The 24,043-nt window shown below is 52.1% G+C and overlaps 9 protein-coding genes across 9 annotated transcripts; 5 read left to right on the forward strand and 4 right to left on the reverse strand.

Annotated features, from left to right (window-relative positions):
- Positions 1-88: 88 nt before the first annotated feature.
- Positions 89-3,158, reverse strand: L3040_007327 (uncharacterized protein; the record flags this gene model as incomplete). The annotated part of the gene is made up of 4 exons (XM_007288828.2): positions 89-1,327; positions 1,373-1,962; positions 2,033-2,905; positions 2,963-3,158. 4 exons carry the CDS (start codon positions 3,156-3,158, stop codon positions 89-91), a joined length of 2,898 nt encoding a protein of 965 aa, XP_007288890.2.
- Positions 3,159-6,072: 2,914 nt separating this feature from the next.
- On the forward strand, positions 6,073-7,744 carry L3040_007328 (uncharacterized protein; the record flags this gene model as incomplete). The annotated part of the gene is made up of 6 exons (XM_066156237.1): positions 6,073-6,094; positions 6,148-6,218; positions 6,264-6,394; positions 6,438-6,554; positions 6,602-7,457; positions 7,514-7,744. The coding sequence occupies 6 exons, from the start codon at positions 6,073-6,075 to the stop codon at positions 7,742-7,744; spliced, it is 1,428 nt and encodes a 475-aa protein (XP_066011038.1).
- Positions 7,745-8,034: 290 nt separating this feature from the next.
- L3040_007329 (uncharacterized protein) lies at positions 8,035-9,006 on the reverse strand (the record flags this gene model as incomplete). The annotated part of the gene is made up of 2 exons (XM_066156238.1): positions 8,035-8,349; positions 8,398-9,006. The coding sequence occupies 2 exons, from the start codon at positions 9,004-9,006 to the stop codon at positions 8,035-8,037; spliced, it is 924 nt and encodes a 307-aa protein (XP_066011039.1).
- A 1,970-nt stretch (positions 9,007-10,976) lies between these two features.
- Positions 10,977-12,316, reverse strand: L3040_007330 (uncharacterized protein; the record flags this gene model as incomplete). Its single annotated transcript, XM_007288832.1, has 2 exons — positions 10,977-12,136; positions 12,193-12,316. The coding sequence occupies 2 exons, from the start codon at positions 12,314-12,316 to the stop codon at positions 10,977-10,979; spliced, it is 1,284 nt and encodes a 427-aa protein (XP_007288894.1).
- A 596-nt stretch (positions 12,317-12,912) lies between these two features.
- Positions 12,913-14,348, forward strand: L3040_007331 (uncharacterized protein; the record flags this gene model as incomplete). Its single annotated transcript, XM_007288833.1, has 4 exons — positions 12,913-13,097; positions 13,149-13,392; positions 13,451-13,902; positions 13,955-14,348. 4 exons carry the CDS (start codon positions 12,913-12,915, stop codon positions 14,346-14,348), a joined length of 1,275 nt encoding a protein of 424 aa, XP_007288895.1.
- Positions 14,349-14,951: 603 nt separating this feature from the next.
- L3040_007332 (uncharacterized protein) lies at positions 14,952-15,410 on the reverse strand (the record flags this gene model as incomplete). The annotated part of the gene is made up of 4 exons (XM_066156240.1): positions 14,952-15,038; positions 15,127-15,184; positions 15,251-15,301; positions 15,391-15,410. 4 exons carry the CDS (start codon positions 15,408-15,410, stop codon positions 14,952-14,954), a joined length of 216 nt encoding a protein of 71 aa, XP_066011040.1.
- A 725-nt stretch (positions 15,411-16,135) lies between these two features.
- On the forward strand, positions 16,136-17,235 carry L3040_007333 (uncharacterized protein; the record flags this gene model as incomplete). Its single annotated transcript, XM_007288834.1, has 2 exons — positions 16,136-16,546; positions 16,621-17,235. The coding sequence occupies 2 exons, from the start codon at positions 16,136-16,138 to the stop codon at positions 17,233-17,235; spliced, it is 1,026 nt and encodes a 341-aa protein (XP_007288896.1).
- A 2,505-nt stretch (positions 17,236-19,740) lies between these two features.
- L3040_007334 (uncharacterized protein) lies at positions 19,741-21,056 on the forward strand (the record flags this gene model as incomplete). Its single annotated transcript, XM_007288835.1, has 3 exons — positions 19,741-19,985; positions 20,049-20,150; positions 20,204-21,056. The coding sequence occupies 3 exons, from the start codon at positions 19,741-19,743 to the stop codon at positions 21,054-21,056; spliced, it is 1,200 nt and encodes a 399-aa protein (XP_007288897.1).
- A 906-nt stretch (positions 21,057-21,962) lies between these two features.
- On the forward strand, positions 21,963-23,219 carry L3040_007335 (uncharacterized protein; the record flags this gene model as incomplete). The annotated part of the gene is made up of 1 exon (XM_007288836.2): positions 21,963-23,219. The coding sequence occupies one exon, from the start codon at positions 21,963-21,965 to the stop codon at positions 23,217-23,219; it is 1,257 nt and encodes a 418-aa protein (XP_007288898.2).
- Positions 23,220-24,043: the final 824 nt, after the last annotated feature.

The following is a 24,043-nucleotide window of genomic DNA, read 5'->3' on the forward strand; positions in this document are numbered from 1 at the left end:
TACACCTCATTAAAGTGTCTATCGTCCACTTCTATCACAGCGTTCATGTGTCAGCCTTGCACTTTCTCCAAAGCGCACTCGGTCGTTGTCATTGCCCGACTTTTACGCCCTCCTCACCCCCTCCACCCACAATTTTGCCACCAGCCGGAACAGGCGGACTGGCACTCTTATTCCTCTTCCAAAAGCTCATCCTAAATCGACTCGGCTTCTTCCTCAACTTGCTAAACCTTTCCTTTTCCATCACCGTCCCCACAAGCTTATTCTCGTTCGCCTCCCCATCCTCGCTCTTGCTCCCCTTCCTCGTAGAGTCTTTGCTTAATGGACGACCGCAGCCTCTCTTTGGTGTGTCTGTCGGGGTGATAATTTGGCTGTTCGACGAGCTCATGTCGTCACGTTTGGAGATGGATTCAGAGTCGGACATGATGCTTGTTCCTTGTGTCGACGGGCTTAGGGGCATCTTGCCAGTCGTGGCGCTGGTTACCTGGCTGGTCCAGTCACCAGCATTCGAGTTGCTACTTCCCGTGCCATCGCTACCCCGTTGCTTTTCCGACTCTTTGGGTCTAGGCTCGCAGGGCGTGGGGGCATCGACAACTTCGGCACCGGTCTCGAGAATGGGTTTTACGATCCCGTTTCTTTCTTGTGGCTCTCCATTTACAGCAAGTGATGAGTCAGCACCCGACTCGTCAAGTAGCTCTGGTTCGCTGGCTGATGATCCGAAGCTGAGCTGCAGTTGAGGTTTTGAAGACCGCAGGGTGCCAGAATCCGAGTCGGCTTCTGTTGTTGAGGATGGATCCGTCGAGTCCCCGGCCAAAGATGAAATTGAAATCTCCGGGATTGAAGAGTGGCGCGTTTCTGAATCTTTTGCAACAGCGTTCGTTGTAAAAGAGCCCTTCCTAAGCAGAGACTTCCTCAGATCCATGTCAGGCGACAGCATGGAATTACCTGACCTCTGCTGGCTGGCATCAGAGGGCTTGGCCGGACTCATTGAACGCGGGGACCACCTGCCATCCTTCCAAGCCGAGTCGTCACTATTCTTTCTCACCCTTTCTTGCTCCTCTGCGATTTTCCCTTCCCAGCCACTCTTATTCCGCTGGAGCTCTTCTACACAGAACGCCATTGCCGGCATTACATCCGTGACTCCTTGGAAAAGAGGTATGGCGAACATGTTCATGAACCCAATCTGGGACTTCCCAAGTTCGATGATCTCGCGCACGGGCGCCGCAAAAAGTGCTGAAGGTATCCCGAGGTCACTCTCCATCGCGGCCTGGCGGGAAAATTCATCCGTTAGTATCATCGTCCATTGAGCCGCCACGTCGTATTTTCGTGCCTGCGTTCGTTAGCCAGAATCTTCTCGGGGCCTCAGTTCACGTACCACGTTACTGATATCGGCGCATTTGATCAACAAGGAACAAGCCAGTGTTCTTTGCTCTTCAAGCAACCTGCCATTCCAACCATCAGTACCCCCATTCTCATGTAACTTTTCCTGCAAGAAGCCTAATCTCTTCATGTAATCGAAATGGAGACCCATGTCGGTCGCAAGAATCGAACTAATCATCAGTTGCCTCATCTCCGCCCCTTGGAAAGCCGTTGGCCAATGTCTCCGGAGGATTTGAGAGTAAGCCGCGCAGTGGAAGGATTCCAGAACCGAGCGATCGTTGTAGAGCTGAGCAAGTGGGGCGTTAAGCGTAACGAGGAACGCGTTATTGACACCAGGATGACCCACGTCATGGCCGATGGCGGTGATGAGAAGCGTAAGAGCGTCGAAGGGGCGTATGAGAGCGGCGATTGGGGAGAGGTCAGGTGCTGGCGAGTCGCTCGAAGCTGGATACGGTGGTAAGCGGCCGAGTCGGACAAGAAAGTGGAAGCACGCCTGTAGGACGTCGACGACGTGGCGGAAATTGTGATATGGCACAAAGGCATTGTATGCGGACCGACTGGCCACCAGAAAGCCTGTAAGATTTTCTGTATCGGGTGTCAGCATGGGAAGCAGCACATTAATCTGAAACATAATCCCAAAGCGCCTTTCCCTTACCGGTGGACAGCCGCCACTTTTCCAATTCCGGCATGGCAAGTGTATGCTGCAGCATCAGCAAAGCTGCATGGAGAAGCTCGTCGTCGGTGAAATCGTGGGCGGAAAAATGCCACGACCCGACTGCAGCTGCTACCATCTCGCGACGCTTAAAAGCGATCGAAATCCTCATCGCGGCAAAAGGTTCATCGTCCCCCCCAAGCTTGCAGATCCCGTCCATCAGTCCCGATACCATGGCTTCACGTAGATAGGCATAGGGCTTCTGATCATCCACCCCAACCCACGAGCGTTTCCTTCCTCGCTTCATTTCCAGTAATGCCCTATGTTCCTTTAGAGCATCCTTATGTGCCCGGTATGCGTGGATTGCCAGACTCGACAATCGATCCGTCAGCAGAGGACTCGTCAAGACATCCACGGCGCCCAGATCCATATACCTGATGGTCCTGGTTTGATCGAGCGGGGTACCAAATCCACCTCGTTTCTTTGCAGGGAAAGATGTGTAGCCCAGTTGCCCTTCTGCTTCCGATCTTGAGTCTGTTCTTCCCCGCGATGTGACCGAGGCATTCTGCTCAGGAATGGACACGACTGCTACCGGCACGACAAGCCTTGACAGGCTCTGGTACTGTATCTCGGACGCTATCCACTGCAAGAGATCCAAGCCGTAGGCCTCGCGATCTATCGGATCCTCGTGTAGTCCATCGACCTGTTGTTTCGAGCAAGGCGATGGTGTTCGTTTCTCCCTCGAGGGTCTCCGAGCGAGCTGGTCTTCATATGGAATATCGATTAAGACGAGCGTGGGAATCAAATCGACGATGGAGGATTGGTTCAATTCCGAGAGTTTGGATATACAGGACTTGGCCGAGTTGCAGACATGGACTGTGTGTGGGTGGTTAGAATACCTACCGATGGACAGGAGGTGGTCGCAAGACATACCTTCATTGAAGAAACCAAGTAGTGTTTGTAAATTGTGATCTAGAGCGCCAGACGGCCGGACAAGCGCATAACCATCGACATCCGAATTGATTTCCCCATCTGTTGACGCTGCCACTGTCACTTCTTCTCTGCTCACCAGCTTGTCTTCCCTCGCTGTGCGATCAACGTAGACCAGATTGCATGCAGTGTAGTCCATGGCTGGTTTCGCGCGCCACGACGGCGGGTGGGGGGAGAGGTATCTCTGACCCGTTGAGTTGTCCTCAATAGCGTCAGATTGAGCAGTCGTCCTGGCAATGTTCGAAGGCTATCTATCCCCAGGCCAATGTCGCGATCTCTGTACGGCTTCGACCGGCCGTCGCACTGGGTTTGCTCAGACGCAACAACGCTTCTGCTGCCGAGTCGAGCCGAGTCGAGTCGAGTTTGGCCGGGATCAGAAAGACTGTCAAGGCCGCGATGGATGAGGCTATCTGGTGTATCTATCGCAAGGCAAAATCTGGATGGGAAGGGTATGGTTCTTGGTGTGTCGTGGGCAGGAGGAATGGGTATGTAGGCAGGTCGGTTCGTTTCGCGATTGCAGGGAAGGGCGCCCGGCTCGAGGACTGATTTTTGCTTTGAACTTGAACTTGAGGTGTAGACCTGGACGTTAAGGTCGGCAATCCTTTTATTTTCCCCTTTATTTTTTTTTCTTTTCCTTTCTCTTTTTCTTTCAACGTCGATGCTTGAACCGCAATCCTTTGATCAAAGAAAGAATCGGTCGGCGGGTTACGCATACACGAGTAGCGAGCGAGAGACGGTGGTCGTGGTCGTGGTCGTGGTCTTGGTCGTGGCCGTGTTCGTGGCCAGGGATGCGAGTCTCAGGCGTCCCTTTCTCTCCTCTGGCAGCACCGCAATTGGGTTTGGTGCCACGGATGTATTGAGGGTTGTGGGCATGAGGAAGGGAAGGGGAAGGGGGACGAGAATGAGTATGGGAATGGGAATGTAGGTATATCGGCATGGAGCGTGGGAATGGACTCGTGTCGGCAGTTTAACAGGCGAGAAGGCAGGCGAGCAATCGGAGGCAGACAAGCAGAGTGGAGTGCAGTGGAATGGGGACCCGGATACTGCATGCGATGCGGTGCGATGCGATGCCAAGATGGAATGGAATATGAAAAGGATGGATACCAGGGACGGACGAACGATCGAACGAACGAATGCTGCTCGACTCGACGAGAAGAATGAAGATACCGGGCTGCCACTGCTGAACCCACGATAGCAATTTACCACCCTATCTATCCCAATCATCAATACTATCGATATGCCCAGGGCCTCCACCAGCACCACCAGCACCACCAGCACCACCACCAGCCTCACCAGCAGCATCGCCACCTTCTTCTTCGCCTCGATGTAGTCGGTGCTTAGCATACATACACATCCTGTATCCCTCGGCTCGGGTGTACGCCCAGCTTGAGAGGAGGCTTGCGAACTGACACGAACGACGCCGACATCTGACTTTCTGTATAAAGGACCAAGACGGGCACGGCAGGGCAGGGCAGGGCAGGGCAGGGCCGGGCAGGGCAAGGCAAGGCAAGGCAAGGCAACGCAGTCCTAACCACCAGGCATACATACATACATACATACATACGTAGTACATACATACATACTTCGTACTTACAAACATACCTTACATACCGATAGTCGAAGAGGGAGGTGAAACGAAAACCATAATATCACGTCCGGCGATTCAAACTGCCCAGACTATGATCGACCGTGTCAACAAACCGACAGAACGGTTAAGAGAAATCCTCCCGGCGCTGCATCGATTCGCCATCGAATCTAGATAGATTACTGCTGTAATACTTTTTTTCTTTTTTCTTTCCATATCCTCTCTCTCTCTCTCTCTCTCTCTCTCTCCTCCTCTGTCTTTCTTGACTTCAATTCTTTACCCACACGCCCAAATCCTTCCTCTTCCTTTCGTCCCTCGTATCCGCATCCGCATCCTTATCCGGCAGAGTATTACTCAATCATCCCATCCTCCCCTTTTGCAATCGTCAAACGCTAATACAAAAGAAAATTCAAAGGCGTGATGATGCCATGCTATCCCTTCCCTTATTACGGTACCGGTACCTCCCTCCCTGGATCGCCACATCCGGACCCAGCTGCGCGTACCCAAAATTATTACCTACCCGCAGTCGTGCCGAACGAGAGAAGAGTTGGTACCTAGGTAGATCAGTCAGATTGCGATCTCAGGACTCGAGCTTATCGGATCTCGAATTCTCCACACGTACAGACGAGCAATGCCGAGAGAGAAGGAAAGGAAAAAGAAAACATGGACCAGAAGCAACCCCCCAAAAAAAGGAAAGAAAAACAAAACAAAACAAATAACGCCTCGTGGGGCAGATTTACTCTAGCTTAACCGCCGACGGACTGCGGGCGTCATCGGGTACCTACCTTAGCAGCGAACTAGTTGTCGAATGGCTTCTTCGTCTCTTCTTTTTTGCTGCCGTCCGTCCAATTCTCCGTCTGGGCACGTGTGGAAGGATTATACGGCGTACGGAGTAGTCGTAATACTCGTGATACCGGTATTCGTAATCACACTCGACCCCAAGTCACGTTTTCAGGTCGGGCTGGGGACTTTCTCTTCCTCTCTCCCTTCGGACATTATGTTTGTGAAACCCGGGGGCCAAGAACGTGGGGTAATATTGTACTTACCGTACTACAGTACGTATTAGTTGTAGAATTTCCCGTGTTGAAGATGTCAAAGGGTGGATGGAGTATGTCCTCCATCGGCATCAGTGTACCGGTAGGTTGGCTCTTCTGGGATCCTTCACTTTCTGACAATAACCAGAGACAAGTAGATTCACTAAGATTCACTATTATCCCTACTTTTCAGCCTGAGCAAGACCGAAACAGTAAAAGTACTTACTGATTTGGCGGACCCCAATCATCATGTCACGTGAGAATTGAAAGCCTGCCCCTCTGACCCCTCCATGGCGAGGCATCAACAATACCGGTATGTATCATCTCAAAACAGATGTATCATCTCAAAACAAGATACATACAAGATACATACATATATTGTGTATCCAATCCCCCACGGGCCTTCTTCAATTGATTTTTGCTGCATCATCATTATGGAGTACGATACCAAGACCTGTGAGCCTACGATCTTTCTGCGAGAGCATAACGTAACTGACGAGAAACTCCAGCGGTTTCCTCTACCTCGGACAAGACATCCTTTGCATACATCTCTGCGAGAGACCGCTGGCCGATCATTCTCGTAAGGGGAAAGTCTCCAGGAACAGAAAAGAGCTGACCGAGAAAGACTGGAGCAATCGACGATGTTTACAAGGCCGTATCGGACACAGCAGACGAGGCAAAGCGGGACGAGGGAAAGAGAATCGTGGAGGAGCTGGCAAAGCTCAAATACGAGCTGCAGCACGATCGGAAGTTAACGTATGAGTTGCGGGATATGCAAAGAACGGGCTGACAATTCCAGGCCTCTGCTGGATGATGGGGAGGCGGATGTTGCAGGGTACAATCAGGAGCTGGAGCAATTGGGAAACCCCTCCTGGTTCAATATTCCCTGGCTCTACGCAGAATGCTACCTCTACCGGTTAGTCTCCAAGGCTTTGCTTCTGCGGAAGTGCTAACGTCAACCAGACGGATCGCAACCTCCTTTGCACTTTCCAAGTACTGGAAGTCCTACGATGTCTTTGCTGTCCAAAAGATGTCCACCTTCCGCTCCTCGCGCCCAGCCGTTATCGAACTCGCGGGCCGGTACCACGAGCTGATAAATGAGATGAAGAGCAAAGACGAGAAGTCCGAGAAGGAAATTGCTGAGGTAGAGAAGATCCTCTTCATGGAGATGTGCGAAATCTGTTTGTGGGGAAATGCTACGGATCTGTCACTCCTGACATCTCTTACGTACGAGGATATCCAGAAACTCCAAGGATCGGAAGCACGGAAAAATTCAGAGAAGAACATCATCGTGAATGATCTGGAGGCTGCCTACGATACCCTGAAAAAAGCCAAGGTGGATGGGAAGAAGTACAGGCAGGTTGATATCGTGCTGGATAATGCTGGTTTCGAGCTGTATGTGGACCTCATCCTAGCTGGATTCCTCCTTTCTGCCAACCTTGCCACGAATGTCATACTGCACCCGAAATCAATTCCCTGGTTCGTTTCAGACGTCCTGCCAGGTGATTTCGCGGCTCTTCTTAATGCCTTGGCAGCACCTCAAGCATTTTACTCAACGCCTTCGGCCGACGAACAAGCTGCCGACAAGAAACCAACCCCACTCAACCAAAAAGAGATCGACGAACTGTCATTCTTGTTCTCGGAGTGGAGTAAGTTCCATGCTGAAGGACAACTGACGCTTCGCTCAAACCGGTTCTGGACTGAAGGAGGCAGCTTCTGGAGATTGCCAGGCACCGCTCCGAGACTTCACGCGGATCTAAAGGAAAGCGAGCTTGTTATTTTCAAGGGAGATCTAAATTACAGAAAGTTGACTGGAGATGCAAGCAAACCCTCCCGCCAAACTTACAGGAAACGTGACTGACACACACATCACAGGGCATGTGGGATCCCACCACACCATTCACAGAAGCCATCGGTCCTCTCGGCCCCGGATCCGGCGTCAATGTTCTTGCTTTGAGGACATGCAAGGCCGACGTCGTGGTCGGTCTCAAGCCAGGCCAAGACGAGGAGCTGAGAGCAATGGAGGGAGGGGGTGGCGAGAGCGGAAAGCGTGAGTGGGCTTGGAGTGGAAAATGGGCCGTGGTGTCCTTTTCCGCTGGCCGATGAATCCATATGAGATATGGTTAATGCATATAAACAGACAGGAGAGTCCACAGAGCATATAACACGCGATAACGGTGATTTATTCCATTCATCATATATCTACGCATCGTTAATGTCCATCCAGGAGGTGACGGTGATTGTTCGGAAGATCCATGTATGCACATAACCCAAGTTTCCTGCCAGTTTCTTGACTAAGTAGCTCAACGCCCGAAGCACCAATACCACACACCACTCTTCTCACCCCCCCCCCCCCCTCCATTGCTTCCTCATATACACACTCTGGAAACCGCTCGTCAAACACTACTCCGCCTCGCGGCCCTCCCCGTGTTAGCAGTTGTGTTCGCCTCCGTCAGCGCGTTAAGCGTTGAACTCGCCATCGATACCAAGGATCCCGCGCCGGCGTTTTCAGCAGCGACATTATTATTTCCTACAGTCGCAGCCACGCTACCAGTTCCCGTCGGCTCCAAAGACGCAGTAACTGATCCAGTAGCCGATGCACTGCCCCATCCATTATTTGATCCCGAAACAGCACCGCTCGCAGAGCTTGACCTCCCACCTCCATCCCCATCGTTCCGAGCCGGCGCAGGGCCGGTATTTGAGTTACTGCCCTACAAGTAGTTAGCTCAAACACTCCACCAGCTTCTTGGATACGGTACATTACTCGATCTCGATGTCGGACCCCCCGGCGCCCAGCCCGGCGGTAACGCACCAGTGTCCATCCCGTGCACTGGATTCCACCCCCTGTCCGCTCCCGGCGGCGGCGGAGGAGGCGGAGGAGGCGGGGGAGGCGGGGAAGGCGGTTCCTGAGACGCCGGCTGTTGGGGCGCATGCGGCGATGTGCCGGCCGGGAACGTGTAGTGCGTCACCACCTGCCACCTACCCCCTACGAGCTCCATCCTATCCTCACTCGTCGCGGCCGCGGACACGGGGAGTGGCGCTCCGTTTGAGCCTGGGCCGGGAGTCGGCTGTGGAGCTGCGGCGTACCGCGTCTGCTGTGGATGTTGGGCGGGGTAGTAGCTGACGGCTGGGACATAGGAGAAGTGGGGCAGGGTCTGTGGGGTGTAGATGACCTGCGGGTGGTAGAAGAGTTGCGAGACATATGCGTTCGAGAGGATCCCGCTGCTGAGGTTCGAGCAGGATGGGCAGAGTGTTGGGTGGTTGACAAGGGTCTTGGAGATGGTGTGCGGATAACACCTGTAGCAGAGCACCAGGGGCGCTCGGAGCGAGTGGCGGCAGATGTAGCTGACTTTGGTCTGATAGCACATCTTGCTTGCTAGCTGAGGCTTCGTTTTGTTTGGTAGGGGGTTATCGTTCCAGGTGCTGGTAGTGCTGGTCAGGCCTGGCTGTTTCTTGGGGCTGAGAGGGCCAAGAGAGGAAAAGATTCTAAGAGTTTGATGGGTCATCGGAAGTGAGAAGGGGGGAGAGGAGGGTTAATAAACTTTTTCGAGGGCGATTGAAGTGGAAGAAGCGTGTGCTTGACCGTGGTGCTTGACTGGGTGGTGCTTGATTGTGGTGCTGGAAGAGGAGAGTCGTGAATCACCCACCCCCTTCCTCACCCAAAATTACTCGGAATCGCCGCAAAGCCCCCTCTCTTCCCCCCATTGCCCTACCTACTTACTTATTTAGCGACCGAATGTCGTCCACATACATCATCATCATTCACACACACACACACACCCACATCTCGATTTCCTGACCCCGTTCAAGCTGCAAACACTGTATGTGTTGCGTGAGTTGCGTGAGTTGCGTGACTGACATGACACTCGTAAATCAATCTTGAATCATCATCATCATCATCCCACCTGATCGATTTTTTTTCATTCTTTTCCCTTTCCTCCTCCTCCTCTTCTTCTTCCTCTTCCTCTTCCTAACTCCAAACCCTGCTTTACAAATTTACATACAAGCTCCCCCCCCCGTGTGTGCTTCTCTAGTCGTCCAAGAGGTTAAGTTAAGCGAGAATAGAAAATAACAAACAGGAGCCGAGACAGGTCGAAGGGAAAAAGGGGCGACTGAAGCGAGAGCCAGGTGTCTTAAAAAATTGGATATATTTTTTTAACAAAGAATGCTTGCCCGAGCCCCCTACCACGGCCGGCACGAAAAGTCACAAAGTTACCTTCGGTTCCGGATATGGTAAGGGCGTGGGAAAATTGACGCGTCTCTGTACCTCGTTTGACGTGACACTTTCTATTTTCGGCTTCTTTTGCAAGCTGACTGACTGACTGACTGACTGTGTCGGGTTCATCATTTTGAGCTTGAATTTGACGTCTTGACTCCAAGGCCTCCATCACACAGCCAGATTCCCTACGCCTACGGCCATACGGGCGTGCACGAGTCGAAATACATCCGTCTATCAGCTAAGCTTCGGGCATCAGGTCAAGACGTAAGTTCAACTACGGAACACTGAGCGCACTCCTCGTCCCAGCTTAAGCAAACGATTTCTCGTCCAGAACAGAAAAAGAGATGACTCCTTCAACAAATATCGAATCATCACACACATGTACGGTAGGAAGAAGGGTGACGAGCGGCGATGTGCACCCAGCAGATAACGACGCATGCGCCCTGCGGGCATCACACGAGACCCAAGCCGAGGTATTGCAGATACAGGTTCAACATCGGGCATCTCATCTCCTGCATCATGGTGCGTTCGGAAGCGCAATGCTCGAAGAGAAAGTGCCCATTTCAGACGGGGGAGGGAGAAGGGACGAAAGGGGTGGCTGAGGCACAGGGAGCCGCCGGGCTGAGGAGGACGAGCAGTGTTTTGAGTGAGCTCAGCTTGGTCGAGGTGGAGATGCAAGGGGAGAGCGAGTGGAGGAAGAAGCTGAGAGGGAGGGTGAAGAAGGAGAAGAAGGAGAGAGAAAAAGAGAGGGACGATGAAGAAGGAGAGAGGAAAGGAGAGGGAGAAGACGAGGGAGCTTGGCTGGGCCTGGAAGCGAAGAAGGGACGGGCAGTGGTGGGTTTGGAGGCGGCGGGACGAAGTGCGGGAAAAGGCGAAACCAAAGGGGACGGGGTCGTGAGGTTGGATTTGCAGGTGGGAGAAGAGGCAAGAGAGAAGACGGAGTGACGGGAGATGGGAGGTGATAGAAGAGAGACTGCGGATCAGGTAGAGGAGGAGGGTCGTATTCTCAAGTCATCTGCTGCTCAGTAAGCCGTTGCTGCGTTAGCATCTTACAGCATGATACATTCATTGCCCTCCAACATCTTCCGTGCTTCATCATAGTTTCCGGGGAATATACACCTACTCTTCGCCCCCAAACGGATAATTGAACTTCAACAGCCCGTTCAAACCTCCTACCCAGCCATCGTCATCTTCGTTACCGCTCTTGGCACCTCGCATCACACAGGGGACGCCGCCAACCCATTCCTTTCCTTTCACGATATCTTCGCCGTTGACTCTAATTTCCATGCCCACGCCTACGCCAATACTCCGTCTTCTGCCGTCAATGCTGACTTCCAGCTCCCTACCCCGATTCTTCTCACTGAGCCGCAGCGTGATCGGGGTATTAGCGGGAAGAACCAACGGTCTGAATGACAGACTCCGCGGACAAATTGGCGTCAACATGAGACTGCTAACTAGCGGGTGGATGATGCTCCCCCCAGAACTCAAGCTATACGCCGTGCTCCCTGTAGGGGTAGAAATGATCATCCCATCCGCCACAGCTTCTGTCAGGAACCGTCCCCCGACAAAGACTTCGATGATGGCCAGATGCGCTTCTTTTCCTCGGTGGATGATGACTTCGTTCATGGCGTGTACATCTCCCACTGCACTTACTGCGCTATCTTCTTCGAGCACCCTGTCTCCATTTGCGTCGAAGACACCAACCTTCAAACGGTTCCGCAGGAGTACTTTAGAGCTGCGTGATGGGCCCATGGATTTCCCTCTCACACTCGACCAGCCGGTCACGCCATCCCCGGCGAAAGGGGTGACACCTTCGAGATGCGGGTGTTTCTGGTCTTGCAAGAGGGGGGATCCGGTACCTGCGCCTGACATGTAGACTTCCCTGAACGCCCTCTTGTACTCAGAGAATTTCCACTCGCCCAGGAACCCCAACGTGCCCATACTAAACGACAAGATAGGGGGAACATGGAGTTCTGTACTGAAGAGCGAGGAAGCGTGTAAGATTGTGCCGTCTCCACCAAGGGTTGTTGTCATGTCCACCTTTTGGACAAGATCTCCCGGAGTGCTGGTCGTGAAGACTGGGAACGGGAGTTTTTCGTGCAGCTGTGCCGCGACTGCTGGCTCGAGGATGAAAGAGACATGGTCGTAGTTGGAGTTGATGTGTTTTGCGTATTCGAGGAGAGAGGCTGTTGCTAAGGGAGCTTCCTTCTTCTTGATGACAAGGACGTTTCGAGGGGGCGACGGCCATATTAGGGAGAGGAGGTCGCTGTTGGGAGTTGCTGTTCATCGTCAGGGAAGCTTGGAGTTGAACAGGAAACGTATGTTATTGATTTACCTTGATATCTGGGGATAATTCTATCTGGGAGACTATCGGCATCGAGGATCTCTCTTTGTGCTGGCGTTCTGCTGAAATACCTCTTCCATACATTTTTACACCGCGGTAGCCTCCTCGGGATCATCTTTCGTCGCGTGATGTATTGGTTTTGGTGTTGGTGAGGACAGAAAGAGGAGGAAAATGAGGGTCGTGGTTTGGGGGTTCTTGGCGCATTGTTACAACAACAATGGTCCCAAAGACTTCCTTTATTTGAGACAATAAAGCTGTCCGAGTTTATTGTTGATTCGTGTTCCGTAAATCATGATGTCGAATCACGCCCTTTCTCGGTCGCGTCGTCGCTCCACGCGATGGGACGTTCGGCCAGGCTCACGATAAGATAAGCTTTCGACGAGGATCAAATCGAGATGTAAAGTCCTACGAATGAATGGAAGTCCGTAAGCAAACAAGTCAAATTTCTGAATCTTTACCACGACGACCATACGAATTTCATACCATTTCGAGATGAATATTTCAGATTGAAAGCCCCGTATGCATATTCCCGGCGCATTGCGTCGAGTCATTCGATGAAGCTAACATAGCCAGTGGCACGGAACTGTCGGGACCGCAGACGACACTCGACCTGGACTGGCTGGACTAGACTGGACTTGATATCTCAAGGAGACACGCATCAAAATACGAGCGGACGACTGTATCTGCGAAGAGACGGGACTGCTGGCAACCATGGCGGCGGAGTCGAGGCAGCGGAATACGGCGACGAGGTCGGCGGCGATGACCACAACCACAACCACAACCGAGAAGGCGAAGGTCGAGTTGGGACACCCAGGAGGGGAGATCAAGCACCACGGGTTGGTGCAGATTCTACGGCTCTTGGTCGCAGTGTTCTACTTCTTCTCGTCGTGCTGCACGTAAGCCGGCCGACTTCTCTGTTGTGTCGGAATAGGAGCTGACAAGCGCAGCATTGTTGCGACGCAACTCCTCGGCGCGCCGCTCTACTGGATCAATAGGGACTTTTACTATGCCTACATGGCTTTGACGAAACAGTCCTTCGGCATCTTCGTGACGACCTTGACGAGCTGGTGGGCGCCGACTGTGGTGCGGATCAGCGGGGATGCGTCGGTGGCAGGGCAGTTGAAAAGGACTGCGGATGGGAGAGTGGAATGCCATTTCCCGGAGCGGATAGTCATGATAGCTAACCATCAGGTATGCCGAATATAGCCTGGGAGATACAGGCCGCTGCACTACTAACTGACATCTGCAGATCTACTCGGACTGGCTCTACCTGTGGTGGATTGCCTACACGAACAGGCCGCGCTTGCACGGCCACATCTACATCATATTGAAGGAGTCCCTGAAGCATGTCCCAATCATTGGCTGGGGCATGCGCTTCTACGGCTTCGTGTTTATGTCACGGAAGATGTCGACCGACCAGCCTCGGTTGGCATACCGATTACAAAAATTGAAGGGGAGACATGCTGGACCATTATCCGGGACTTCCGGACTCGACCCTATGTGGCTGCTTCTTTTCCCGGAAGGCACGAACGCAAGTGATAACGGGAGAGCGAAGAGTGCTGCCTGGGCGAAGAAGCAGGGAATCAAGGATATGGAGCATGTCCTTCTTCCTCGAAGCACTGGCTCCTTTTTCTGCTTGAATGAGCTGAAGGGCACAGTTGACTATGTTTACGACTGTACCCTGGCCTATGAGGGCGTTCCGTAAGTTTTGTCCATATCCATCCATTCCTGTAACCTCCGCTGATAGACACAGACGAGGGGAATTCGGCCAAGACCTCTTCACACTCCGCTCCATGTACCTTCAAGGACGACCGCCGCCATCCGTAAATATGTACTGGCGCCGCTTCGCCATTGAAGATATGCCCCTCGACGACCCCGACAGATTCGAGCTCTGGATGCGAGAGCGCTGGTACGAGAAAGACAGCTTCATCGAGCAATACTTAAGCAGCGGCCGCTTTCCCGGCGATCCGTCCGCAATACAAGGGGTGTCATCTGGCACCGATCAAGGCAACTACATCGAGACAGAAGTCAAGCTCGCGCACTGGTGGGAAATCGGCAATATCTTCATCGTTCTCGCGATGATGGGATTAGTAGCCAACGTTCTCGCCAAGATATGGAATCTGGTGCTATACGGAAAGCAGTTTTGAAATAGAAGTGTCTAGATGGCAGGGCGTAGACGAGAGGGGACCTTGGATTGTTACTTGAGCGCGCAGCACTTTTCTCCTTTTCTCCTTTTCTCCTTTTCTCCTTTGGATCTCTCGGCGTGACGGAATGGATGGAGATGAGATGATATACCCGTGCGGTGGGGACATGACTTTGATGACTCCGTACGACAGTTGGTGCTTTGCCTCCCCCCCACTCGTTTCATGGGTAGAGCACGCAGCTTGCAAGACAGAGATGAGAGAGGAAGATGAAGATTCAAGAATCTCCATGGTCTTTGCCTCCTTGAGCAGCGGCAGATCTAAGGATGGGCCATAATAAACAGACACCTCCGGTTTCGGTTTGACTGATGTGGAATCCAATTCTAATGGTACCTACCTATAGTACTACTTAGTGGGGGTGAAAACTCAGCCTGTGATCGTCGTGCTCAGACCCTTTGATGCTCAGACCCCTTGAGGAGCGGAGGACTCTTGTTTACGGAGGGGATTAATGTGTAGGATGTGTTGGTTTCGTGTCGTCTCGACTCTCGACTCTCGTCTCTCGCAGCTCTCCAAGTCGGTGCGGCACTGCAGTCTGCGATCAAGATTGAATCATCTGTCGGTCCGCTTGCAGATGTTTCCGTAAGGAGGACGTCGAAAAAAGCCATCTCCCCGCGCTTCCAAAAGATAGTTGTGGATCTGCATTAGTCAGCTCTTGTTTCTGCCAAACTCTAGACACTCCGTAGGTGGCGTACGCGTACGCGTAGGTAGTATATGTAGGACGTACCGTATAGTACGTATCGGACGTATCGTACGTATCGTACGTATCGTACGTATAGGTAGTACTGTAGTGTCAAGTAGCGGGATGCACCCATATCGCTTTCCGATGGCTGCTTGCTCGCCTGGCTCACTGCCTGTGGACCATCAGCATCTTCCGCATATCGTCCTCATATCCTCTGCCTCTGGTCGCAGTTCAGCGTTGCGGCCACGATGCCACCGTCCTGCATCGCATAGATACCGGTATGTGCGCTATGCCATCTCCAACTCCCACCTCGGTACTGGTCCTGGCATGGTATTGTGAGTACCCTACCGTACCAGTACCTACGGTCCCTATCAGTATCTATCAGTATCGATGATGCCAATGCCTGTGCGCGCATGGAGTCGCGGCTTCCTGCGACGCCCGGACTTTTACCTGGCGCACTTGGACAGAGATAGGAAGGTAAGTGGATTGTAGTACCTACCGGTACCTACCTACAGGTACCGGTACTGCTGGTAGGTACTACTTTCCTACCTAGGCGCTCGTAGGTAAGTACTACTACGTACATCGGTGAAGAGGACTTACCGCTACCTACCGCTACCTATGTAAAGAGGGAAGCATCGTGGTTACACCATCCTCTCCACTCCTCTGCTCTTCTCTACTTTTACAACTCTCTCCCCCCTTTCCCACTCTACGCGCTGCCCCATCCCGTCGCTTCATTTATTCCCTTCACTTCAGGATACAGACAGGATACAGACAGCATACAGACAGCATACAGGAAAGACCCGTCACACCATATTCATCCTTCCAACGGCTGCTCGACCAAATCAAATCAAAGCAACGAGATAGTTCTGTTGATCTCTGCCTCGATTCATTCCCGCTGTGCTACCTACCGACCGCAGCTCAGTTCACTCGAGAAGTACAAGTACTTGGTGTTTGTTCTCTCGACCGACCGACCTCTTCTCGCAATTTCTCTCTCGCACTTCTACTCTTCCACCCTTCTCCCTTCACCGGCCTGGTCGCGAGTCGCCGGAGGGAAATGCCAGCCTCGCTCCGAACCATTGATGCAGATTCGCAACGATACGACGTCACGGACGACGACGGCCTGTTTCACGATCGACGGAGAGTGAGCTCGGGATCTGTGATACCTCTCACGCCTTCTCCGGCAGAGAGCGGCACCAACAACAGGGCGATGCGCCACGCGAGCCCCAGAGGAAGCCCGCTCAGTGCGACAACGAGGGAGGAGCGCAGGATTACCAGACACCTCGAGCGTGGAGCGCCCGGCGACGAGGCCTTCCTCGCCGACCTCCAGACACCCGAGCGGAAGCAGTTGGCGCAGAAGAGGAGCCAGTACTTTGGGGAGGTCTTTGCATGCCGATCAAACTCGGCGGCCAGAGAGAGAGTCACAAAGGAGTCCATGATCGTTGCAGATGTCAGGACCAATGTCATAGTAGCTATTTCCCCAACCCCACCAACCCCACGCCCACGAGCAAGCATGCGGGTACTGATGTGCATGGTGGGCAGGTCCACGACGAGTACTCCTTCATCACGGACCTCTCCTACTACCTCTCGAACCGATACCAGCGCCCCGAGAATTCCATCGTCGTCTCCCTGATCCACTCCCACTGCATGCTCTTTGGGGGAAACTTCGATCCCGCCTACAACCTGACCATCACCGCCCTGCCTTGCCAACTACAGCCCGTGACGAACAAGCGTAATGCCGCCCTCCTCGCCGCCCACATGGAAGAATCTCTCGGAGTGGGGCCGCGGCGAGGCGTCATCAAGTTCGTCGCCGTCGCCGAAGAGAACCTCGCGAACGACGGCAAAACCGTGGCAGGCGAGATCGAGGAACTGGAGAAGGAGACGACGGATAGCTCTGCCAGTGTGCAAAGGAGTCTGAGCAGGGGGACAAGCAAGAGTCGCAAGAGGCACAGCATGAGGAGTCTGCAGGGGATGAGGATGGGGCCGTTGCCGACCCACGAAGAGTCCATACTGAGTACCTCTACGTACAGCAGCAACGAGACGCCACCACTGCCCTCCATTCCGGCGGTGACGAGGGAGTCGGATATCAAGGCGGAGAAGGTGCGGAAGATGAGTCGACGGAAGAGTTTTATTGCTACGATGTTCGGGAAGGCGTGATTCTGGATGGGGCCGGGTACGGGAACAAAATGGATGGGGGGCAATCTGGGGGCTCGCGAGACCTGGGGGGAAGGTATGGCATGCATGTACGGATAGATGATGGGCACCCCTGATGCGGGGACATGGGGTCTGATGGGATTCGGTGATGGGTTGGACAGTGTTCTTCTGGGTGTATTGGGTTAACGGGTCTTTCTGACGCTCACCAGCGAGGAGTTTGGAGCGAGTATGCCTACTCACTCATGCATATCGAGTGGGTTTGAACATGGCCCGTAGCATGTTCCACACGGCAGTGCCAGTAGTCAATGATATCGGTAGATTCCGAATACTTTTTTGACAAAATGCCCCAACCTGCTTGCTTCCATGACACGGTGCGTGTCTCTCGCTCTGGTGATATGTGTGTACGTATATATATATATATATATATACGAAGTAGGTCTCACGACGGTCAGCAGAGCACAGGAGAGCACCGCACCGCATGGGTGCCACAGAAGAGGGCACGAGCGAAAGTGCATCTGGAACATGGGGGCCTGCCGGTTTGTCGAGGGTAGATATCTTGTGCCACGGAGATCGACTCTCATGTCGGACGGCGGTTACACTGTGTCTGGGTGACCTGTATCTGTATCTGTATCCTGTGTGTCGGTCACGGAGAAGCGTCCGGGGGAGGGAGGGGAGGGGGAGGAAGAAGAGATGGGAGAGGAGAGGGAACGAGAGAGAATCAAGAGGGATAAACTTGCACATAGTAGTAATTTTGTTGATTTATATGGAGGTGAGATTTAAGGTGAGCGTGCGTGAGATATTTGTATTTATATATACATACATACATACATACATACATACATACATACACATATATATGTATATCAATAAAGTAGGTAAGTAAACAAAGAGTCGTTGAATTTCGTACCAGGTACCCAGGCGGTCCCCGTCTCCGCCCCGCTCGCCAAGCTCCTTTTACTTTTGGCGGAGCAAGCGCGGTGGAAGGAGTGGGTGGAAGTGAAGGAGAACACCAAAACATCCAAAATCCAACTTCTAAGATCATATCAAATCATCACCATTCGACTCTCGCCAGAGATCACCACCACCACCACCACCACCATCACGTATCAAAGGAATTGCAGAAAAGATTGGGCGGGTTGCGACGTGGAATTAGGGGAAAAGCAAAACCCCCCTTCGGCCTTCATGAGACAAGGCTGCGTGCGATAGCAGGTATGTAAGTAATGTGATCTGTCACCTTGTGTATAGATGGATGGGGAATCAGTTGAGTACCATTCGTTGATGTTGACGAGATGAGTGAATAGGCAATATAAAAGAGCAGCAGAGCTCATCTCATCCCATCTCACCCCATCTTATCTCTTGCCCTGGGTATTTATCCATCTATCTGTCTATTCCTCTATCTGTTGACAAGAAACAGCAGGAGAGAGATCGAGCGAGCGACCGAGCGACCGAGCGACCGATTGACTGACTGAATCACCGGCGGACCGGAATAGCTTCACCTCTCCTCACCTCCCGCCCTCCAGAGCCCGATCCCATCCCATCCCATCTCATCTCGGCCCGATCGGATCCGAAGCTCACTCACTACCCGAGACATCGGCATCGTCGCCGTCACCGTGACCATCGTCACCTCCTTGCGTCGTCGCACAGATGGAGGTATGTACGTGATCTTGCTTCCGCGGTCATGCTGCGTTGTCATTCCGTCTTTCTGCTCCATCTCCAATCTTTTTCCCTTCTCTTGTTTTCTTCTTCTTCTTCATCATCTTCATCGTCATGATCTTTTCCTCTCCACCCTCTTCTATCTTTCTCTGCCGTGCACTGGTTTGGAGGACCAACCAACCGACCGACTACCTGGCTGGCTACTATAGCTGAAAAGCGAGAGCAGGTACACGGCATCCCTTAGCCCTCCTTCTCTTGGTTGAGTTCGGTAGTACTGAATAGGATCAAGAGCGAAAAGAGCCAACCATTGCTTTCTGACTCAGATCAGATCAGGTCAGCTATGATAACTTTGCATTTCATGCTTGTTCGCTGTCTGCCTCAGCCTATCCTGTTTGGTGGTAAAATCACCAGTCAGTAAGTCAATGTACATACCTCGTCTGATATGAGAAAAGCTTGGCTAGGGGTTCTGCATGTTCCCGTTGCTGTCCCTGTACCGAGATCCTGCTTCGTTGCCTCTGCTGCCGAGTCCCGTGGACCCCTTTTGATATCTGGTAGCTGCTCTCTCTCTCTCTCTCTCTCTCTCTCTCTCTCTCTAAATTCTGCGCAAACAAGACAAAGGGAGTAATCCGAATCTCCGCTGCGATTATCACAAGCGATGTGGCCAAATCTCGCGTCTTTCGCGTCTCGCTTCAGTTCAGACGAGTTCGGCTTTGGTTCTCTTTGCCACGCAACAGCATCAACACCAACACCAACATTGTTGCTATCCACCCACTTCGCGGCTGTCAATATGCAGGCTTTCGTCTGATTCATCTTCATTTCAATAGTCTTTTTTATTTTCACTGTTTGTTATCCATCATGCCTGCGCTCACACCTGCAATTCTTCACAACGGACGGCGCAGGACCAAGCTGGATGGCAAATACAACGGTCCTGCGCGTCAAGGTCCCGTCAGGCATATCAGTCCAGCCCAGCTAAATCTTGAACGTATCTACGAGCAGAATCGATCTACCGCGCAAAAGAACAATGCGGCTTCAGCGCCAGCCCCCGCGCCCGGTCCTGCTGCGAAGGGAAAACCGAGGCTGCTATTGATGGGCCAGAGAAGGTTGGTACTCGATCTCATCGTTTGCTGAGATTGGTGAGCGCGGTGATCGCTGACCATGGGCAGGAGTGGCAAATCTTCCATCTCAAGCGTGGTCTTCCACAAGATGCCACCCAACGAAACCCTATTTCTCGAGTCGACGGCTCGTATCCAGAAAGACTCCATGCAGTACGTTCCCCCCTCTCTTCTCGCTCAGTTCGCAACTGAAACACGTGCCCCAGCTCCTTCATGGACTTCCAGGTTTGGGACTTCCCCGGCCAGGTCGACTTCCTCGACGACTCGTTCGATGTCGATGCTATCTTCGGCGAGATCGGTGCCCTGATCTGGGTCATCGACGCGCAAGACGACTACCTCGAAGCCATCACGCGCCTGAACGCCACCATCCTCAGCCTGCAACCGCATTACCCAAACGTCAACATCGAAGTCTTCATTCACAAAGTTGATGGCCTCTCCGAAGACTACAAACTGGATATCCAACGAGACATCACCATGAGAATCCAGGACGAGTTGTCTGATCGCGGGGTGGAAAACGCGCCGATCAACTTCCACCTCACGAGTATCTACAACCACTCCATCTTCGAAGCCTTCTCGAAGGTCATCCAAAAACTCATCCCGCACTTGCCCACCCTGGAAGCGCTCCTCAACAACCTCTGCCGCGCCTCCGGCTTCGAGAAGGCCTACCTCTTCGACGTCCTGAGCAAGATCTACATCGCCACCGACTCCTCCCCCATGGACATGCCCTCCTACGAGATCTGCTCTGACTACATCGATGTTATCGTCGACATTTCTGAGATTTACGGGTGGGACCGGCCGGCGCCCTACATCTCCGCACTCGAGGGCGAGCCATGGAATAAGAAGCTGGAGGACCAGGTCGCGTGCAAGGAAGCCGAGAGCACGATCGTGCTGACGGATGGGAAGAGGCCGGTGCTGCTGAGGGAAGTGAACAAGTACCTGGCGCTGGTAGCCGTCATGAAGGAGGGGACCTGGGGACGGATGCCGGTTGTGGTAGAGAACGTGAGCACGACGGTGGAGGGGCTGCTGAGGGCCTTTGAAATTACGCGGCAGAGGAAGTAACGGGTGAAGCCGCAGCTGGGGTTGAGATTGAGTGGTGGTTTGTGCTGTATGATTCTGAGGGATAGTGGGAGGGACTCAACGCCTCCTTTAGTGGTAGATAGATAATACGCCTCCAGGCATCGAGGATAGATATGCCGAGCGCGATGGGATTCGAAGATCAATAGAAACCGATAGACAGGGACAACACAACCCGATAGACAGGGAGAAAACTAAGCGTGGAAACGAGATAGAGAAAGAATATCTGAAACCAGAGCCTCGGCTTACATCAATCCTATTAAACTGTATTTCTTTGATATCCTCATTGAGGTCGTCACAATAAAGGCACGTTTGATAAACAACTCCTGCTTACCGAATCGCCGTAAATGGTAGATACCGTCTTTATGTGATAGTGGCACCCGAGACGGTGGTATTGTCTCTAGGCACCTGCACATCTTTCAGCCCTGAATGCACGACTTTGGGCTCTGGTTGGCAGCCATCTTTAACCATCTGGTAGTCGGACATTCTTCACGCAAGTTCAATTCTCTCTCCCGCATTTACGACGTGTCATGCTCAATAATATAGTTACGCCACCAATATTACCATGTACAAGGCTGCGTCAATACGAGTGAGGGAACCCTCCGATATGGCACCCTTCTCCTACGAGATGTTTGTTTCTTGTTTTTGTTCCGTTCTATTTCTATGTCTGGGGATGACTGCCTTGTATGGCGTCGTCACGCCACCCGAACAGATCTTTTTTCTTGCATGCACTTCCTAATATCGCATTGCATGATATGTTCCGACGCTTGAGATGTATTCAGCCCGGATCACTATACTACGGAGACCTTTGGTCCGAAGAGTATATATGTACTCAGTATCTTCTGGTTAGAAGAACGAGCTTTATAGCGTCTACGTTGCGTGTTCAACATCATGTTCGACCATACCCTTACTACATCGTTGTTGAGCATGCTGCTCTTCCTTTTGCTGCCAGTGCTGTCGAGTTGCGCCGTGCCAGCTCCACCAGGAATAACCCCTCCGCCAGTTGTCAGAAGAGCGACTCCGGATGCCTGTTGGAACTCATGGAGCTCCTATCGGTCGAACTCGTACGCTACCCAGATGATATCTCAGTATCCAGGGACAACAGAAGTTCTTTCCACATACATCGAAACATATTTCAACCAAGAGACTGTCAACTATGACAACATGCAATATACAACACTCTGTGATGGACGCCCAAGAGAGGTCTCTCGGGCACCAACAACCACTTTAGCAACGAGCTATTCCACGTACTTCAACTATACCACATGGATCCCCGAGCGGTACCACACTACCAACATCGTCCCGACATGCACCTACTCCAGAGATAGCAATAAATGTAGCCAGCTCTGGTCATCATGGAGCTCCAGTACCTCCGCAGCAGTTACCGCAAGCGACTACCCCACAACCTGGGACGACATCGTCCAATTCCGCGTCCCACCTTGCGTCCAACCCGAATGGGACTGCCCTGTGAAGCCTGATCGTGCCGAATGCACCGTCGGCGCCGATTACACCGGCACCATGTACTACTGGCCCGTGACAACCGTCTCCGGCGACTTCTGCGCTCAGAACGGCACCACCCTCACGCCGAAGCCAACGATGCCAGGCCATCCGAACACAGTTGTCTTCCACGGCGAAACCTTCACTTCGCCTAGTGTGTACCTCGTCTATCCTTCCGTGACGGCCTACTACCGCTCAGCGGGCCAGGGACTCACCGTCCGCACTGCGCCGTGTGGTCCGACCTTGACGGACGTAACACTCACCATGGCGCCCCAGTCCGTCTCCAGCGTGCAGTACCAAGCCCCTGCCGAGCCGAGGTCAATCTCATGGGACGACTTCAATATCGTCCCCCGCGAAGCGTGGGCCTTTTCCTGTCCGTGGCCCCGAGCCTGCACCGGCTTCGTCCTTTCGCCGTTCAAGAACTATAACCCGTTCATCCAGGTTCCGCACGAGTTGGTCAAGGAGGGTGGCAGGGCGTGGAAGAACTGTACGGGTTGGAGTTACGTGAGACCCAAGTTGGTGCCGTTGGGCCCGAAGATGACGACGGAGGCCGGTTGGCATCATGGTGTTCTGGGGACGGTGCCGCCGAACGTGGCGAAACCAACACAGGTGGGTGCTACGGTGCCGATGAATACGAATTCATTTCCTTGATAGTTGGCTAGGGGAGAGTGAGTATAAGAATGAGAAGGATGACGACGAATGAAACCGTGATTGATCGTAACCTCGCAGCCCTTGCGCGTGCAAGTAGCATTTTCCATCCATCTTGTCTTAATAACTAGGTTTTGAAAGTAGGATATTAAGAAGTAGTAAAAGGTTGCTAGGTAAGCTAATTGATTTTCTAGAAAGCTATCTGCAATATAAGTAGTCAGAGCACTTTAGTAGCTTGGTAGCCTAACAGTACATCCACCTCGGGAAGGGCGAACGCAGGTTCGCCCTTCCCGAGATGATTTTATTTTGCGCGTAAAAAATCAAAAAAAAAATCGCTTTGTATCGGGGCGACGCTTTTAATACTATTTAAAGTCACGCCGAGGCGCTAGCATTATCACGTGACCTTTTTTTTCTTAATTAAATTTTTTTTTTCGAAAAAATATTTTCGATTTTAAAAATTATTTAGCGCTTTTATATTATCACGTGATATTTTTTAAATAACGAAAACTTTTTAAGATTCTTTTCTTATTCAATAAAGCAATAATAATTATAAAAAGAATATTTAAAGCTTATTATTTTCTACTCAGCTAATAGATAATATATTTAACGTTAAGTTTTTTGTTATCGCTTTTCTCGAAATACGGGATTTTAAAAGCTATTACTAATTAAATCACGTAGGAACTTGTTTAATAAGTAGCTAATACTTAGTTTTATACGTTACGTGAAAAAATTTTTTTTTATAAAAGCGTTTTAATTAAATAAAAATAATACGATATTTTGCGTGCTTTTTTAGTGTCGCCCTTCCCGAGATAAGCGATTTTGAAAGC

The sequence above is a fragment of the Drepanopeziza brunnea genome (assembly GCF_022702325.1).
Source record: "Drepanopeziza brunnea f. sp. 'multigermtubi' strain 214-2 chromosome Unknown ctg12, whole genome shotgun sequence".
NCBI lineage: Eukaryota > Fungi > Ascomycota > Leotiomycetes > Helotiales > Drepanopezizaceae > Drepanopeziza > Drepanopeziza brunnea.